This window comes from Arabidopsis thaliana, chromosome 2 (assembly GCF_000001735.4).
Source record: "Arabidopsis thaliana chromosome 2, partial sequence".
In the NCBI taxonomy this organism is placed as follows: domain Eukaryota; kingdom Viridiplantae; phylum Streptophyta; class Magnoliopsida; order Brassicales; family Brassicaceae; genus Arabidopsis; species Arabidopsis thaliana.
Window position 1 is genome coordinate 18070696 of NC_003071.7, and position 16421 is coordinate 18087116.

At 35.9% G+C, this 16421-nt stretch overlaps 8 protein-coding genes across 10 annotated transcripts; 3 read left to right on the plus strand and 5 right to left on the minus strand.

Annotated features, from left to right (window-relative positions):
- Nucleotides 1-264: 264 nt before the first annotated feature.
- AT2G43535 (Scorpion toxin-like knottin superfamily protein) lies at nt 265-1131 on the plus strand. Its single transcript, NM_129915.4, has 2 exons — nt 265-498; nt 636-1131. Exons 1-2 carry the CDS (start codon nt 435-437, stop codon nt 863-865), a joined length of 294 nt encoding a protein of 97 aa, NP_566000.1. The 5' UTR covers nt 265-434; the 3' UTR covers nt 866-1131.
- Nucleotides 1132-1431: 300 nt separating this feature from the next.
- On the plus strand, nt 1432-2405 carry AT2G43540 (uncharacterized protein). The gene has a single exon (NM_129916.3). The coding sequence runs from the start codon at nt 1690-1692 to the stop codon at nt 2197-2199; it is 510 nt and encodes a 169-aa protein (NP_566001.1). The 5' UTR covers nt 1432-1689; the 3' UTR covers nt 2200-2405.
- Nucleotides 2406-2609: 204 nt separating this feature from the next.
- On the plus strand, nt 2610-2956 carry AT2G43550 (scorpion toxin-like knottin superfamily protein; the record flags this gene model as incomplete). The annotated part of the gene is made up of 2 exons (NM_129917.3): nt 2610-2664; nt 2742-2956. 2 exons carry the CDS (start codon nt 2610-2612, stop codon nt 2954-2956), a joined length of 270 nt encoding a protein of 89 aa, NP_566002.2.
- Nucleotides 2957-3163: 207 nt separating this feature from the next.
- AT2G43560 (FKBP-like peptidyl-prolyl cis-trans isomerase family protein) lies at nt 3164-4803 on the minus strand. 2 transcript variants are annotated; one of them, NM_129918.3, is made up of 7 exons: nt 4654-4803; nt 4130-4386; nt 3953-4036; nt 3834-3883; nt 3658-3706; nt 3517-3591; nt 3164-3419 (listed from the first exon to the last, which is right to left on the minus strand). In NM_129918.3, the coding sequence occupies exons 1-7, from the start codon at nt 4688-4690 to the stop codon at nt 3300-3302; spliced, it is 672 nt and encodes a 223-aa protein (NP_181884.1). In that variant the 5' UTR covers nt 4691-4803; the 3' UTR covers nt 3164-3299. The 2 variants fall into 2 exon arrangements, with proteins under 2 accessions (NP_181884.1, NP_001325097.1); NM_001337047.1 differs by having other exon boundaries at nt 4462-4803.
- Nucleotides 4804-5470: 667 nt separating this feature from the next.
- On the minus strand, nt 5471-6822 carry CHI (chitinase). The gene is made up of 2 exons (NM_129919.5): nt 6326-6822; nt 5471-6112 (listed from the first exon to the last, which is right to left on the minus strand). Exons 1-2 carry the CDS (start codon nt 6738-6740, stop codon nt 5694-5696), a joined length of 834 nt encoding a protein of 277 aa, NP_181885.1. The 5' UTR covers nt 6741-6822; the 3' UTR covers nt 5471-5693.
- Nucleotides 6823-7953: 1131 nt separating this feature from the next.
- AT2G43580 (Chitinase family protein) lies at nt 7954-9399 on the minus strand. Its single transcript, NM_129920.3, has 2 exons — nt 8925-9399; nt 7954-8525 (listed from the first exon to the last, which is right to left on the minus strand). Exons 1-2 carry the CDS (start codon nt 9316-9318, stop codon nt 8122-8124), a joined length of 798 nt encoding a protein of 265 aa, NP_181886.1. The 5' UTR covers nt 9319-9399; the 3' UTR covers nt 7954-8121.
- A 1209-nt stretch (nt 9400-10608) lies between these two features.
- AT2G43590 (Chitinase family protein) lies at nt 10609-12081 on the minus strand. The gene is made up of 2 exons (NM_129921.6): nt 11664-12081; nt 10609-11300 (listed from the first exon to the last, which is right to left on the minus strand). Exons 1-2 carry the CDS (start codon nt 12052-12054, stop codon nt 10897-10899), a joined length of 795 nt encoding a protein of 264 aa, NP_181887.1. The 5' UTR covers nt 12055-12081; the 3' UTR covers nt 10609-10896.
- A 3184-nt stretch (nt 12082-15265) lies between these two features.
- AT2G43600 (Chitinase family protein) lies at nt 15266-16390 on the minus strand. Of its 2 annotated transcripts, none has more exons than NM_001337048.1 (2): nt 15897-16376; nt 15266-15748 (listed from the first exon to the last, which is right to left on the minus strand). In NM_001337048.1, exons 1-2 carry the CDS (start codon nt 16321-16323, stop codon nt 15354-15356), a joined length of 822 nt encoding a protein of 273 aa, NP_001318415.1. In that variant the 5' UTR covers nt 16324-16376; the 3' UTR covers nt 15266-15353. The 2 variants fall into 2 exon arrangements, with proteins under 2 accessions (NP_001318415.1, NP_181888.2); NM_129922.2 differs by having other exon boundaries at nt 15299-15748; nt 15897-16390.
- Between the last annotated feature and the right edge of the window lie 31 nt (nt 16391-16421).

Below are 16421 nucleotides of genomic sequence, written 5' to 3' on the forward strand. Positions count from 1 at the left end.
CTCACGAGTGAACAAGAGATCTTGTATTTGGAAAAACTAGATAATTGATGGGAAGCTTCATAAAAATAATTATCTAAATAAATAAAATTTATAATATATCTCGTGAAGAACGAGAGAGAGATGGAGATATCTTCGAAACGAGTGAAGACAAATTTTATTATTTTGATTTTTTTGTTTGTTTAAAGAGAAGATATGATATGAGAGCATATTCCTTAGGCAAACTATGCTAGTTCCCAAATTCACCCACTACACAAACACAATGAGGTCTACTAGAAATATAATAGTTATGACAGCTAATGACTCGTGGTTCTCGTGGTTGTTGTCCTAACGATGAAGATATATAGCTTAGCACCACAACAAGTGTTGAGCATAAGTCCATATTTGTTAACTCCAACTCCAAAGTGATCAAAGAGAGAAAGAGATAGAGAATCGCCATGGCAAAGATGTCAGCACTTTCTATCTTCGCCATCTTTATCATCCTCGTTCTGGTTATCTTTGGTAAATTTATTTCTCACATATTTATTCAACTTTATGATTCACAGGATCCAAAGAGTATTTCTTTCGGTGATAGCAATAAGTTTCATTATATGTGATTTTTTATATGCTTAAATCTGTATGTACATATATTTGTGCAGAAATACCTGAGATAGAAGCACATGATAGCGAGTGTCTGAAAGAATATGGGGGTGATGTTGGGTTTGGCTTCTGTGCGCCTAAGATATTTCCGACGATTTGTTATAGAAATTGCCAAAAGGACAAGGGGGCTAATGGTGGAAAATGCCTCTGGGGAGAGGGCGGTAAAGTGAAATGCTTATGCGACTTCTGCAGCAATGAATCTTTTAATCAGTTTATAAGTCTTACTTGAAACTTGCATGTGTCGTCGTTTGTGTAATAAGCAAGGCTAATGATCCAAGAAATAATGTAACAATGAATAAGTAAAATAAAGAACCGCTAGGCTTTGCTAGTCTTACTACTATTATTAAATAAGGATACTTCAATCTCGTTAAGATCGATCTCGTAGAAGATCAATCCCTTTCTCTCTTTTAGCCATCTGAAAACAAATCAAGTACTGCAGATTTGATTTGACGGATAGAAGTATATAACGTTGTATTGATAAATGATAAACCCAAAACAACTAGGTATAATGCGATAATTTAAATAAACGTATAAACGACATATGAGTTTGTGATAAGTGTTGGATGAGCAACCAAAAATAAATCAAGATCCATTAAGAGATTTCATCGTAAAGATAAGTGTTTTTTTTTTTTTTTGATGCAATTTTATCTCTTACTATACATTACCTAATTATGGCGTCGGCTTCAACTTTGTGTTGAAACTGTAAACCCAAACAAAAAAAAACAAAAAAATATGAGGTTAGATGCGACTTCGCTTTCCGTAATTATGATCTTTATTGTTACAGATGAACAAGACATTTTTATTATAAAATACAGAAATGACGAAGAAATTAATGGTATTTATCATATAGTAGATAGTAAATTAGTGTGTTCTGTCGTAAAAAAATATTAAATAATGTGTTCCAAATGATCATAAATCATGTACGACAAAAAGAAAGTCATAAAGCGTCCGATTAATTTATGGCTAAATCCAACGGTTAGAAATTAACTTCAATTTGGTGACGTGTGAACAACAAGATCAATAGATTCTCGGTGAGAAGAAAATAAAAGAAAAATGGGGATATCGGGTTCAAAGCGAGTTACGACGATTCTATCTAACTCGCCCGAGTTTGACTCGGCTTGTGACTCAGCATACGACGAATCTCTCTCTCTTGCACAGCATGCTTTCGCCGGAGTTCGTCCTTACCAGCTCGTCTCCGCCGCCGCCCACATCCACCGGAATCTTTCCGCTCTTCGTTTCCCTCTAATCACCAGATGGCTCTCTTCTCCTCCGAGTCAATCCCAAGTCGACTCAGCTCTCCGAGTCACCGTCTCTCGAGTCACGGCGGCGGATGAGGAGGAGATCCTCGGGCAAGAGGAGTTCAAGAAATGGGCCGTCGAGGTTTTCGCGGAAGCCGTTGTGGGAAACGCGAGGAAGACAATAGCGAGTCGGATTCCGTTAGGAATCGTCGGAATCGGTGGGATCGGCGCCGTGACTCGGTCGGGTCAAAACTTGATCGGAGCTGCGATTGGTGTGTACGCGATAGGAGTTGCTACTTCCGTTTTTCTAAGCCTCACTGATTAGAAGAAAAGATTACGTTGTTGTTCTTGATTTGCTGAAATTAATAAATTTTAACAATCTTGTTTAAACATCAACCCTATATTTGAACAATCATAAACTTCAAACTCTTACATGTGGTTTGATTGCTAAACATAAACATATCTGTTTAATCCAAGATAAAAGACAGAACTAGTGGAGCTTAAAAAAGATCACGTGAAAAACGTCTTTACCTACAAAGCAATATAATCCAGATTTGCCCAATCTAGTAGGGACTGTTCGTGCCTCCGATATTTGTAGTTTCCTTTTTTTTTGGCTCCGAATATTTATTTGATATTAATAAGATTTTACAAAAGAAGCTCAATCAATCATTTCATATCACTTTAAAAGCAGCAATGTCCGAATACATCTCCAAAGTAAGCAATAAGCAAAGGAAAATGAAGTTTGTTTCCGTCTTCCTCGTTCTGTTTATCTTCTTCCTCGTCGTTCTTGGTAAGTACTGAATCTATATACAGTTACTGCATTATTTACGATATTACCCACTCTTACAACCTCATAACAATATGCAGAGGCCCCGGAGAAGATAGAAGCCAAAGACGACAAGTTCATATGTGTGGTTGAGTATGGAGGAGACGTGGGTCCAACGTTCTGTAACCCTAAATTCTTCCCCACGTTGTGCCGTCAAAACTGCCGGAGCTTCAAAGGTGCCAAAGGCGGTAAATGCGTGAAGCAACCCAAACACAAACATATCAAGTGCTTCTGCGACTACTGTAAAGACGACTAGACTTCACAGTAAAGTACCAAACCGCTGGTTTCAGCTTCAATCGCCAAACGCAACCGTCCCCTACGGCCCTAAGTGTTTGTACTTCCATATGATGTGAGTTTATGTATGTTCTTGATGTAATAATGTCGACTTAATTTGTTATGTTTTCATGTGTTAGATTATATCATCTTGGCAATCAAAAGATTGCAAAAAAGTTGGGCCTAATGGTGAAGAATTGAAAAATACTGACGTTTTTAATCAATGTGATGTTCTTCAATGAATGAGTACAATGAGATAAATATCATACATAGAATCTTGTAATTGTGTATGGAAGATTACAATTTGCACTTGAAAAAACAGAGTTTCACTCTTCCTCTGAATCGAGACCTGGTATGAACTCTAAGCTCACGTCAAATATCACCGGGCTGTTTGGCGCAACTCTCGGCCTCCCTGGAGCTGAAACTAGACCCTTTGGAAACGCCAACTTATGGTGTAACATTTACAGAATCAAAAATGCAGAGAAAGTTAGAATCTCTGTTACAAAAAACGATTACTTATGTATAATCTTGATAAGCACTTACAGGCCCTGGGATGTAGAGTCTACGTTTGCCACCAGCTTTCATACTCAAGATTCCTTCATCAAGTCCTTTGATCACCTGTTTAAAGTATCAGAAACTACTTTTGTGGCTAAAGCTAAATCCTTTTTTGATATCCACAATTACCTGGCCAGAGCCAACGCGAAATAGATACGGTAGACCTTTCTCCAGAGAACTGCAATTGAGTGAACATGACCATTTGATAGTAGTAGATTCATTCAGCTAATATGATTCCAGGATCAAAAATCAATCAGTAAAGACTATCAAGTTGTTCTGTTTTTGTATGGATTGAGAAAGATCACCTGTCGAATATTTGCCCTGATGGAACCATAGCCACATAATTAGCAGCAACCTACAACATTTTTACATCTATCTTGATACAGTTTCCTTAAATCATACAAAGGTTTGATTCAGTCCTTACCTGAAAACCAACCGGTGGACTCGGGCCTCTACCAACTTTAATATCCTTATACTGAAGCCCTGACTCTGTAGTTACCATTGGAACCTTTAACCAAAAACAAGAGAAAATCCTCATCAATGTCATGAATCAAAAAGGTTCTATAGAAAGCCAAAAGGTGTGTGTGTGATCTCACCATACATTTTCAAGCTCTTTCTCGCATTCTGCTTCACAGAGTCTTGGTTTATCTTCTGGAGGTAAACCAGCTGCATACGCCGCAAGTGAGCTCATTGATAATCCTCCTGAGACGCCGAGTACCAAAAGCATTGCTTCTCTACGGCTAGAGAGATTACTGATTTTACAGCTTTGCTCTCTTGTTTCTGAAGCTATGACTCTTGCAGCTATATATCTTGATGAATTTGGATTCTTGGTGGTTAGACCATTTCTAGATGCTGAACCTAAATTCATAACCACAATGTCAGATTCACAAAACCAAACAATAGCTAATTGAACATGAGAGTAATGAATTCTACAATTCTAATTGCAACTATGCAAGACATGAATGAAGCCGGTTTAATCTGAACCGTAAGGATTAAGAGAATCAACAAAGATGAGATTTTTATCTCTGAGAAAGTAGATTCAGCAGAGAAACCCTGAATTCCAAGACGAGAAATCTAATCTTTGAGAAGAAATCAGAAAACAGAATCAGTAGCTTAGGTTCTTACCTAGTGGTAGAAGGAGAGATGGAGAAGAAGCTGCCATCTTTTTTTGGTTACGATTTGGCAAATTTGACAGAAGCAAACGAACTTCAGTGGATAACGAAATCTCTGGTTTTGTTTTGTTTGTGCGTTCGCTTCTTGCTGACTTGGCTCTCGTAGTTTCTTAAATTTTTCATTTGTTTTTTAATTTCGTTAAGGAAATATGAACGTTAAGGAGTGGACCATCCGGAAGTTGAAACGGCAAGTAAATATCTGTAATTGTTTACTTCTGTTTGATTGAAACGACAAGTAGTTTCTCGTGTGGGGTCTACTTCACCTCTCGTTAAAACGTCGTCATTTCACATTCTTCCTCCGGCGGTCCAAATGTGCATTGGACTATTGGTGATTGGCGTTGGCTTTTAAAGCTTACATTATGACCAGCGCGTATCGACGGTAAACTTGATTTTGCGCTAAGTTTTATAAGATTTCTCTAGAAACATTATTAAAAAAAAATCATCATCTCCTCTAAGTGTTGTAGAAAATTCTACTAGATAGATAATTATGTAGAATAATCTAGGAGTTTGTAGGGTAAAGTCTAGAAGCCTTTGTAAGCTAACTTTGGAGGGTACAAAAACCTCATCACCCCCATCCTTTGTAAAAAGGTTGAACAAATGAATCAAAAAGAAAGTTCAAATAAAATAGTGTTTTTCATAAATTCTTTAATTCTCTATACTCTTTCAAGTATTTTCTAAGTGTTCTTCCATAGTTTTCATCAGACTGTACTTAGAGGATTTCTTATCTTGGTTTATATAGGATATCTCGGGTATTACGGTCTTGGGAAGCACTATTGGGTGTTTTCTTTTTACACATCGGCCCTTTGTTGTAAAATCCGCCGTGCCTATGCATAAGAAATCGTTTATTGACACTAGCTATTACAACATTATTATTATTATTTTTGGTAAAATGTGAAGTATTACAACATTATTATACTAATATGATACTTTCTCTTATGTGATCTCTAAGTTTTTCAAACACTAGTTGTGTTTCGGATGGATAGCAAGGAAACTTTAACAAGTGAGGTTATCTCCAGGTGCAACTCCAAGCTTGCCACAATAGTCTTGGAAATACTTAATCCTGTTGGCGGCTTTGGCTGTAGAATCTCCTCCGCTACACTCCCTACTATTCACTGCCCTGATTGTTGCGCCAAAGCCCGATTTAAAACTCGTGCGAACATTAGTGGTCCAGAACCAGAAAGCGGTCTTGAAGGCAAGAACCTGGTCTTGAGCAACTTTCTCTGGTGAAGCCAATAAGTTCTCGTCCAAGGCTTTGCCACAGAGACCGTAGTTGTAGTTCCAAGAGAGCTGGATTGCACCACGGCCATAGTAGCCCTTTCCTTGTGCACATGGGAACTCTGGTTTCTCTGTGTCGCAGTACTCTCCGGATGCGGCCTTGGCTGGTCCATCAATTTCCTCAATGTAACACATGACTGCAACAAGGTATAACCATATGGTCACAAAAACGAAACCTATAGTGGTGGACATATACGATTAACCAAAATTTGTATACAACAATTACTGATTTTATTATCTTATGCTGAAATTTAATTTAGTCAAATTGAACCAATATAGTCGTAACTAGAATAAAATTTATGTTATAAGTATCTTTATTCATTCAAAATTATATGAGAAAATTTACTTACACCCTGTTTCTTGGGCTACGTGAGCGAAAAACGCCGCGATTTCGCGTTTGGAGATGGAAGCACCGAAGCTAGGGTAAGAATTAGCTGCGGCCATGAAGGTGTCGTGAGTGTAGAATCCTTTGCCAGGACAATCACCTCTTTGGTTTAGTATAGAGTTAAAGAAGTCAGGTGTCACCGTTCCTTCTAGTGAAACAGCAGGATCTCCACCGCCTCCACTGCTCCGGCAAGGTCCTGCCTGGCAGCCCTCGCCGCAGAACTCATCGGTCGTACCACAGTAGCCATATTTGCTGCAACAGAAGTCAGAGGCGCAGCCACAGTTTTGAGAGGCGACCGGTTTGGAAACGGTTAGGATCAGGAAAATTAGGGTTATGAAGAAAAGGGCAAATCGGTCATTTCGTGATGTGGGTTTAGCCATTGTTTTTGTGTCTGTGATGCAGACTGCAGAGAGAGATGATGAACATTAGCTTCGTGTTTTATAGATGATGATGGATCCGTGAAGCATACGTTTTGTTGTAAATAAAATATACTTGTAGTTTTCTGAGTCAACGTCAACGCCAATGCCACGCATGCTTATTAGTTCTTAGACCATTCGAAACGTTACACGTAACACGTTGGGAAATTTTCAAACAAACACCAACATTTTCGTTTCAATCTACGAAATTGGTTAAACCAAATATTTTTTTGTTCCTGTGATGCAAACATTTAGTGTAAAGAAAAATTATCAGAGATAAAATGAGATAGGTGAAAAAAGTATATTTGGTTTTTGTGGTTCTAAAAAGCAAGAAACTAAGTGACTTTTACTGAAAGTAGTCGCCAATTGGAAAACAAAAATTAAAATATGGTTTGAGTTTGTTATACAAGATAAGTTTAATCGGTAGAAGCCTGTAGTCAATGTCAATTGGTTTTACTAGTCTCATGTTGTGTGTGATAACACAAATTTAAAATCGACAATAGACTTGTGAAAAATTGTAAACAACAGGAAAAGTCATAATTGTTGGCAAGAAATTTTATTGAACAAGTCTTGTAAGAAATACTAATCCCGAGTCGTATATGAATGCATTAATATCCATAATTTGAATATTAGATAAGAATAATCTTTGATGTTGGTCTTCTCTTAAATAGTAAAACTAGGTAATTTTATTCCAACCATTTTGAAATTAATTAAAATTATTAGAATGACTTGTAAACTAGAATTACTTGTGGAAGATCGTTGTCTTACGTGCCAGACTTAGTCCAGTTAGTAATCTAACAAGATATATTGCAGGAACATGTATATCATAGAGAAAACAAGCTCTATCATCTATATATCATACTTTCAAGAGACTGATCAATCATGTATAGAAACAGACAAAACATAGGCCTACAACGACTTGAACAAATTCGGTTTACTTTTAAACTGAAATCAAATTCTTTCAAACCCTCTGATTCACAACAAAACTCTTCATTTTAAAAGTTTCACATAATAAACTAGTTGTCAGACCAATTCTAATCCGATCGCTCAATTGAGATAAGAAACCAACAATACTAGATAAGAAAGGAATGAAGTTTTACATATAGGAGTCAAAAACTTATGCAACAAAGTTATGTTCTGTTGTTCTTTGGGTGCGGTATAAATATCAAGAATCAAGCATTTTATTTGTATAAGTCGATTTATTAATCTTTTAATAATGTGATTTCACTTCACAAGATTACTCTAGCTTTTTATCAAAAAAAAAAAAAAAAAAAGTACTACAATTACAACAACACTTCTTATTTCACCTTTAATACTTTCGTGCCATGTATGTCCCAAGAGCGTTTTAGCAAGTTATGTTGGCGCCAGGGTCCAAACCAAGCTGCCCACAATAGTCTCTATAGTAGCCAATCCTTGCGTTCACCCCACCTAAGTTCCTACCGTCACAGTCGAAACCGCTGATGGCTCTTATGGTGGCTCCAAATCCCTGGTTCAATACAGGCCTCACGCTCTTCATCCAAAACCACAGAGCCGTCCTGAAAGCCACGACTGGGTTACTACTCACCAGCTCGGGCTGGCGTAGGAGGTCTAAGCCGAGACTCTGGCCGCATGCTCCATAGTTGAAGTTCCATGATAGTAGGAGCGGACCACGGCCATGGTAGCTCTTGGCCGGTGCACATGGATATTGCCTGTTGTTCTGGTCGCACATGACACGTGACGCCCCGTTTATCTCTTCTATGTAGCAGAAGTCTACACGTACAAAGATGCATATTGAAACACACTAGTTAATTTACGAACAAACGAACAAATGCTAGAAAATCAATGTTCAGTTTATAATTATTGTAGGACAAAAACAGAGTAAATGAGATAACATCCAAGGTTTTAAAATTTAATCTCTTACGTCTTAAATATGATTCTTTTTTCGTTCTAGATAATGATTGTTTCAAACGTATGTATGTTATAGTATTTTAGTAATTATTTAAAACACTCAAACGCTACTGTAGATTAAAACGTAAATAAACAATTGTTACTCTAAATTTTTTAAATTCGCATACTCAATTTTTATGTCACAATCTAGTAATGTACCCTAGAAGGCTAGGATATGGTTAGTGTATAAAAAGGTCAAAAACCGAGAAAAAAGATTCTTACGTCCTGTCTCGTAAGTGAAATGAGCAAACATGGTAGCAATTTCACGTCTAGTAACGGTATTAGCAAAGCTGGGGAAAGTATTGGTGGCGTTAATGAAAGAGTCCCGGGTGTAAAAACTTTTTCCCGCGCATCCATTACCGGCTTGGTTGATAATGTTGTTAAAGAAAATTTGTGTCACGATATTACCAACCAAACCGGCACCGGTAGGGGGTCCACCGACTCTACAAGGACCTGATTGGCACGTAGAACCACAGTAATCTGCAGTGGTACCGCAATAACCGAACTGACTGCAACATAGGTTAGGGGCGCAATCGCAGTTTTGAGATTTGACGGTTTCAGAATATAAACCTAAGAGGGATAGGAGAAGGATTAAGAAGATTTTTGTGAGAGCCATCTTTGGGTTCTTGTTGTTTGAGGAGAGGGAAGAGTTTGAGGTTTATATGATGAAAGATATTGGGTATATTGGTCATTTCCGTGGGACTGGCAATCAATTGTGATTTAATTTCTTTCATTTATTTAACAATGGTTTTGATTGTTATGCCGAAGATGTATGGGCAATTGAATTGGCCGACAAAAAAAAAAAAAAAAAAAATGAATTTTCTTTTAAAAACAAAAAAAAAACCTGGTAGATTGGAATTGTACTGTAGTTGGAAAAATAATTGGTTGAATTAGGATCTTTTAATTTACATGGTTACACATTTTTTTTGAATTTGGAACTAATGAATAAAAAAGTTGTAGGATATATTTTATTTTTTTATAGATAACTGTCGGTTTGTTTTTTTGTTTTTTTAAAGTCGGTATGTTAATGAAACTAAGAAAAGCCGCCCTTCACAAATAATAATATTATGTTAACCAAAAAATATAAATGTGGTAATTTTTGAAGTGCGATGTTAGAAAATTGTCGACGGCTTGGAACATCGAACCTGAAAAAATTATTGAATTTGACTACTTATTACTAAACGATCCAAAAAAATATTGGAGTGTTCCTTGATTAATTACAATAATACAAACCGAGTCCCCAATCAATTGCCCCTCTTCTCTCGAGCATTTTCTAAAAGCCGACTCTTAAAAGAAGCCAACACATATTTTCATGATAAATCTCTGTACGATGGTTTGCCATGGTTTTGACTTTTCAACATTGAACTTCAAAATATTTGCAATGAATAGATCGAGTATAGATACGTATAGCGGACTGAAATCATCTGAAATACGAAATGAAATGCTTTGAACTTATAACATAGATGTTGTTTTATATATACAAGTCATACATCCTATATGACTTGTATATATAAGTAAGTCATACATCCTAAAAAAGAAAAAAAGAAAAAGTTATACATCCTATAATAGATCCTCTATATTTAACCGGATAGAATCCAAACGGTAACATTTATTATTATATGAGGGGATTGTGAACGTAATAAGTGTACAACATATTTTCTACAAAAATCACCGTTGCGAAATTTCCTAACATTTGTACTTATTTTCTTTAATAAAATCAGTTTTTTTTTTCTTTCTGAAAAGTTCACAAACATAAACCAGACTCATTGATTACGCTAGGCTGCATCCTGCATACGTCTCTAATGAATCCATATGTTGACCAAAAACAATCTAAAAACCATTAAACTACCAATGTGGTGATGACACGTTTATCATTATGTTTTTTTTTATAAAACTTTTTGTTTTTGGCGTGATAAATACAAGATTATAAAATATTATAATATCAATTTATGCGAGTATCCCAAAATCAGATACTGCAAGTGTCAAACTCAAACATCTATCAATCTTAAAATTCTCTTTCATAAGAAGTCACATAAGAAAAGAAAATCACTTTCACAAGTTTATTACAACAATTTTTTGCTTGTGACGCAGGGAACACCGAGACCCGACATAAAGTACATACGTGTGAAATTTTAGTATATCTCACTTATTACATGCCACGTCACATATGTCCGTGTTTGGGTTCAAAGGTTTTTTAGCAACTAAGGTTAGGACCAGGGTCCACACCAAGCTGTCCACAATAGTCTCTATAGTATCCAATCCTTGCGTTGACTGCACCGGAATTACCACCGTTACATTCCATTCCATTAATAGCTCTAATGGTGGCTCCAAACCCTTGGTTCAGAACCGGCCTTACGCTATTCATCCAAAACCACAAACCCGTCCTGAAAGCTACAGTTGGGTTGCTACCCACAAGTTCGGGCTGGCGTAGAAGGTCAAGACCGAGACTTTGACCACACGCTCCGTAGTTGTAGTTCCATGATAGTTGGATCGGACCACGACCGAAGTAGCCTTTTCCCGGTGCACATGGGTATTGTGTGTTGCTGCTCTGGCAGTAGTTACGTGTTGCTCCGTTAATCTCTTCTATGTAGCAGAAATCTAATACGTATGGAGATGCACATGAAACAGAAGAGTTATTTAGGATTAGGATCATCTTAGTTACTTGAGATCAAGTCAAATGTCATTTCTTACTACAATATCAAAGGTTTAATCTTATATGGTCTTATAACCAATTGTTTTCCTTAAAATACTTAACGTGTTATAATAATATAATATAATCCTCATTTGTTTTGAAATAATGCAAAACGTTTTAAAATATCAAATCCTCCAATCATTCGTTTAGTTTACTAAAGTTATAAACTTCGAATGAGTCATGACTAAAGTAGATGTATACACAGACACAAAATATTAATTTATTTTTGAGTATATAAAGATAGAAGAGAAGAAAGACATAAATCTTACGTCCGGTCTCGTGAGTGAAATGAGCAAACATGGTAGCAATTTCACGTCTGGTAACAGAATTGGCAAAGTTGGGGAAAGTATTAGCGGCGTTAACGAAAGAGTCACGGGTGTAGAATCTTTTCCCCGCGCAACCATTACCAGCTTGGTTGATAATATTGTTAAAGAAACCTTGTGTCACAATGCTACCGACCGACCCTCCGGTCGGGGTTCCACTACCTCTACAAGGACCTGATCGGCATCCAACACCGCAGTATGCATCGTCGGTACCACAGTAACCGAACTGACTGCAACAGAGGTTTGGAGCGCAACCGCAGTTTTGAGACTTGACAGTTTCAGAAAAGAAACCTAAGAGGCAGAGAAGAAGGACTAAGGAGATTTTTGTGAAAGCCATGTTTTGTGTTATTGTTTGTGGTTGAGAGGGCAAAGGTGGTGAGGTATATATAGGGGTAGATGTTGGGTAGTTTGGTCATTTGTCTATTGGGATAAGTGGATGTAAATGTCTTTTTCTTTTTTGTATAGCGGGGTACATATTTATGTATTTCGAAACGAGTTTGACTTTTGGTCGTGTTCTTACTCAAGATGAATATTGTGGACTTGGTCTAAATTCAATTTTCTTGTTAAACAGAACTATTATATTAATTGATATTTCTCACTTTTGTTTCATATTTTGAACAATTCTATGATTTCCCAATGATTGAACAAACAAAAATGTTCGTTTTTCTATTAAACTGTTTAATACATGTAATGTCAATGGAGCAAACATTAAAATATTTTGTTATTCTATATTTAATACATGTACAAACTATATGGAGCAAACAGTATGTCTTTTTCCTAAAACTAACTTAAGCTTGAATCGTTTATTTTTCATTTCTTAAATTCGACTCTTAATAGACGATATGAAGACAAGTCCTTGGATTAAGTTTTGTTTGTTTGATATTTATCTTACTAGAGATAAACATTTCAAATGTAATTGATAAAATTAACTACTCTAATATAGTCGATCAGTGGCTAGTTCTTCTAGAGTTTCTGAAAGCCGGCCCTAAGTAGAGAAGTCGCATATTGTCACTATAAATCTTGGTGCCATGTGACTATGTGGTAGAGAGATGTCGCATAATATCACTATAAATCTTGGTACCATGTGACTATGTGAGCCTTTGGTTGGGTCCATTACCCGGCGGCTACTCAAATTCCATCAAATGTATGAATTTCAGTTTTAGTTGACAAAAAATGATTCTCAGTTTTAGGGGCTGTATTGAAGGATGAATTGAGAGTGATTTTAGTTTTGATGAGTTTTGAGATGGTTTTAGTGAACTTTAGGAAATTGCTATTAACATTCTCTAAAATCTCACCTAAAACTATAAGATTTGCATCTTTGATTTTTTAACTAAGAAATTCCTTCAAATTTCACCTAATGTATGTCACTCAAATCACTTTAAATCCACTATTTATTTTTTTTATAAAATAACAGTTGATTTTCATCTAATAAAAGACTTGGATAAAAATCGGAATAAGAATGTCATCAATCAAAGTGTAGAGTAATAGATTATACTATATGACATTCTGAACCATCCATATGTATCTTAAAACCAGGAAGATTGTTGACAAGAGAAGGACAATGTCAACAAAAAAGGCCATGATACTTTATTATGTCTTTTGTGTAAGGCTAAAATTTGCCGATAAAAAATGATAAATGCACAATCATACAAGTTACGTTGCATACGTTGAAGAATGAAGAGTAGAAGCAATTATTTTTGACTATTCAATTCAAAGCTCTTGGTTTCGCCTTTTCTGGTGGAAGTGACAACTGCACCGGACGTTGTGCGTTCCGGCTCGGTCACTGCCTCACTGGTCCGGACTTTCAGGAATCGTATGATTCAACAACCAACTCATTCTTTTCAATGATTTTTTAAAACTCGAGTCGCCGCGTGGAAATTTTTAAAGTTTAAGAGATAATCATAATGATCAATTATAATGATTTCAATCGCAATGAAATTACTCAAACCTTAGTTCTTAACTTCATGCTAAGTCTATCAAGTACTGAATCACCACGAATTCGTTGCGAGTTAGCATTAGGAATAAAAAGAAACGAGAAGTAGATAAATAAGATGACTGTGTTTTGTTTTTCGATTTATTGTCAAAGAAACTGTATTTACTCATTAAAATGAAGTTATTGTCAAAGAAAAACAATTGATCATAAGAACTAATTGGAAGTGCAATTCTAAATCCACACATTCTAACGCTAGAATTGCACTTCCAATTAGTTCTTATGAATTATACTTCTTAAGAAAAGTTCTTACTATAAAATCTCAAATTAATCAACGTACTCGCTGGATAATAATGACTCGTGCTCACTATCAAAGAAATTCAGGCTTTGTTTTATGCTTATTTCACATATAACCAGCTGTTACTGTTGAATTATGTAGATACGCTAACCATTGTTTTCTGTTTTGTTAGCATCGTCATCATATAAGTATCAAAATTCAAATTCGTATGTATATTGTTTAATAGTAATAAAAACTTTACGAGATGAAGACAATTCATATTCCCTTAACAGTAATATTAGCTCAATTAAATAAAAGGACAGATTCGCTGGGTACTAACTCATTCTTTCAAATTTATTTGGGACTCATTGTTTCATCTTAAAGTAGAGTTTTTCGTAGGTGTATCTTATTATAAAATGATCTTAAGTTTCATATAGACATTCATGCACACTGCCTGATTATTCGAGTCTATATATTGTATAATTTTGTTTTTCGTCAACAAATCCACATACATTACTGAAGATAGTCTATAATCTCTTCATTTATTTTCCTTCTAGGATGGTCACCTCAGCTGTACTGGTAACTAAAAAAGTCCAATATCTTCGGGTATTCGTAGACCACTTGGAAGGAACCTTTTTATATGGTAGAAATGAATTAATTAATTTATACAATTTTTTTTTTCCACTTAGAGGCTGCGGTGTACTACTATTTAACATGTATTGTCAATTATTCAAAAGCCATGGCCTAACATTATTGCATATTCCTAATGCTAACTAATGACTTTCCATCTACCAAGGCTAAAAAATAAATATCTTCTTGAGTTTTTGTCTTTTGTTTTTTTCTTAATCTGTTAGCAAACAAAATATAAGCAACATTGACTAGTACATAGAAATGGAAGGATGAATAATAAATTAAATGGCTTATGTTAAATCGAAACGTCCAAACGATTTGAAATTCAATTTTAAACTTTGTGACTATGGAATAAAAGTTTTCATCTTGTTTACGTCTTTAAAGAGTTCCAAATTTTATGGTTTTTGTGTTTCGATCGCCAAACTTAGTGAGTTTGTAAATCGATCATCCTCAAACCTATTACCCTATTTCACTTTTTAATTTGGTCCGAAAATTCATTGAAAATAAAAGGAAAGCATCAGCTATACAACCAGAGAAAACATACCAATAAATGATGTCATAAAGATCAAGCCAAACCAGCCCTCGTAATGCTACATGCATATGATCGATATTTCTATTTAGTACTGGAAACTAATTCCGTTTTCCAAATGGATTTTTGCCGTTGGTTTGGAGTTCCGATATTTGAAAAGTAACTATCAAAATAAAATCTTGAAAAGTTTAAACCAAATATATATATGTTCCATAGGTCAATCAAATTAGTTATTATTAATTTAAAAGTATTTCCATCACACTAATGACTTTAACAATCGAGACCTTGATCAGGAGTTACTCCAAGCATCTCGCAGAACTCTATGTATTGCTTAACTTTGTTCTTCGTATCATCGCGACGCCAGTTACCACATTCACGGCCATCAACTCTCTTTGTGATTTCTCCAAATCCTAAGTACAAAGCGGGACGCACGTTTCTATTCCAGAACCACATTGCGAATTTGAAAGCAACTTCTGGACTACGAGACACCAGATCTGGATCCTTCAGTAGAGGTAGCCCGAGGTGCTTGCCGGCACCGTAATACTCGTTCCATGTGATTGATTGTAGCAAACCACGACCATAGTAGTTTTTCCCCGGTTCACAAGGGTACTTCTTGCTCTTTGAACAATATCTCTCGTTCGATATTTCTTCTTTGTAACAAAAACCTTTACGTAAAAATAAAATGTATTATCTTTAAGCTTCCAAAAAACCAAAATTGCATGCATCCATGATTTTCAAATATCTTACGCATTAAAGGTAAAAACGCCAATGCAAATTTTTTATTTTTGGTTTTTAATAATATAATGAACTTACTTTTAGATCCGTATGAGAAATGAGCCAATATAGCAGCGATCTCACGTTTAGCCACCTTTCCTTTGTAAGCTCCAAAAGATTTGAAAGCAGTAATGAAAGCCTCATAAGTGTAGAATCCTTTTGCCGAGCAGTTGCTTTCGACTTTGCTCATGATGCTATCGAACAACGCTGATGTGATAACGGTTTCTATTTTACCACGTGGACCGGCATCAACGTTGTAGTCGTATCCGTATGATTTTCCCTTGATATTGCAAGGGCCACTGAAACAAAAAAATCCGCAGTATTCATCTTTGGTGCCACAGAAACCCCATCTGCTGCAACATTCCTTAAGGCCAGGGCAACTAGTATCCATGCAGTTCTGCGAGAACACGGTCTCGGCCAAAATTGCTAGAATGAAGAGGGAAAAAATGACGTTTTTGATGGTCATTTTGTTATAGCAAATGAGTGTTAGGAAATGGGGATTTTGTGAACATGAGGGGCTTGTGGACATATTTGTAGTTCAAAATCAGTCGATTTGTAATTGAT

Bases quoted from the DNA above. Each gene is read 5' to 3' on its own strand.
- AT2G43540 (NM_129916.3), top strand. From the start codon at position 1,690: ATGGGGATATCGGGTTCAAAGCGAGTTACGACGATTCTATCTAACTCG.
- AT2G43535 (NM_129915.4), top strand. From the start codon at position 435: ATGGCAAAGATGTCAGCACTTTCTATCTTCGCCATCTTTATCATCCTC. The intron at 499-635 runs GTAAATTTATTT...ATATTTGTGCAG, and splicing joins CCTCGTTCTGGTTATCTTTG to AAATACCTGAGATAGAAGCA.
- AT2G43580 (NM_129920.3), bottom strand. From the start codon at position 9,318: ATGGCTCTCACAAAAATCTTCTTAATCCTTCTCCTATCCCTCTTAGGT. The intron at 8,526-8,924 runs GTAAGAATCTTT...TTGTACGTGTAG, and splicing joins TTTCACTTACGAGACAGGAC to ACTTCTGCTACATAGAAGAG.
- CHI (NM_129919.5), bottom strand. From the start codon at position 6,740: ATGGCTAAACCCACATCACGAAATGACCGATTTGCCCTTTTCTTCATA. The intron at 6,113-6,325 runs GTAAGTAAATTT...ACCTTGTTGCAG, and splicing joins CGTAGCCCAAGAAACAGGGT to TCATGTGTTACATTGAGGAA.
- AT2G43590 (NM_129921.6), bottom strand. From the start codon at position 12,054: ATGGCTTTCACAAAAATCTCCTTAGTCCTTCTTCTCTGCCTCTTAGGT. The intron at 11,301-11,663 runs GTAAGATTTATG...CATACGTATTAG, and splicing joins TTTCACTCACGAGACCGGAC to ATTTCTGCTACATAGAAGAG.
- AT2G43560 (NM_129918.3), bottom strand. From the start codon at position 4,690: ATGGCAGCTTCTTCTCCATCTCTCCTTCTACCACTAG. The intron at 3,592-3,657 runs GTAATTGTGGAT...TACTTTAAACAG, and splicing joins TTCGCGTTGGCTCTGGCCAG to GTGATCAAAGGACTTGATGA. The intron at 3,420-3,516 runs GTAAGTGCTTAT...TTACACCATAAG, and splicing joins GACTCTACATCCCAGGGCCT to TTGGCGTTTCCAAAGGGTCT.
- AT2G43600 (NM_129922.2), bottom strand. From the start codon at position 16,386: ATGTCCACAAGCCCCTCATGTTCACAAAATCCCCATTTCCTAACACTC. The intron at 15,749-15,896 runs GTAAGTTCATTA...TTTTACGTAAAG, and splicing joins TTTCTCATACGGATCTAAAA to GTTTTTGTTACAAAGAAGAA.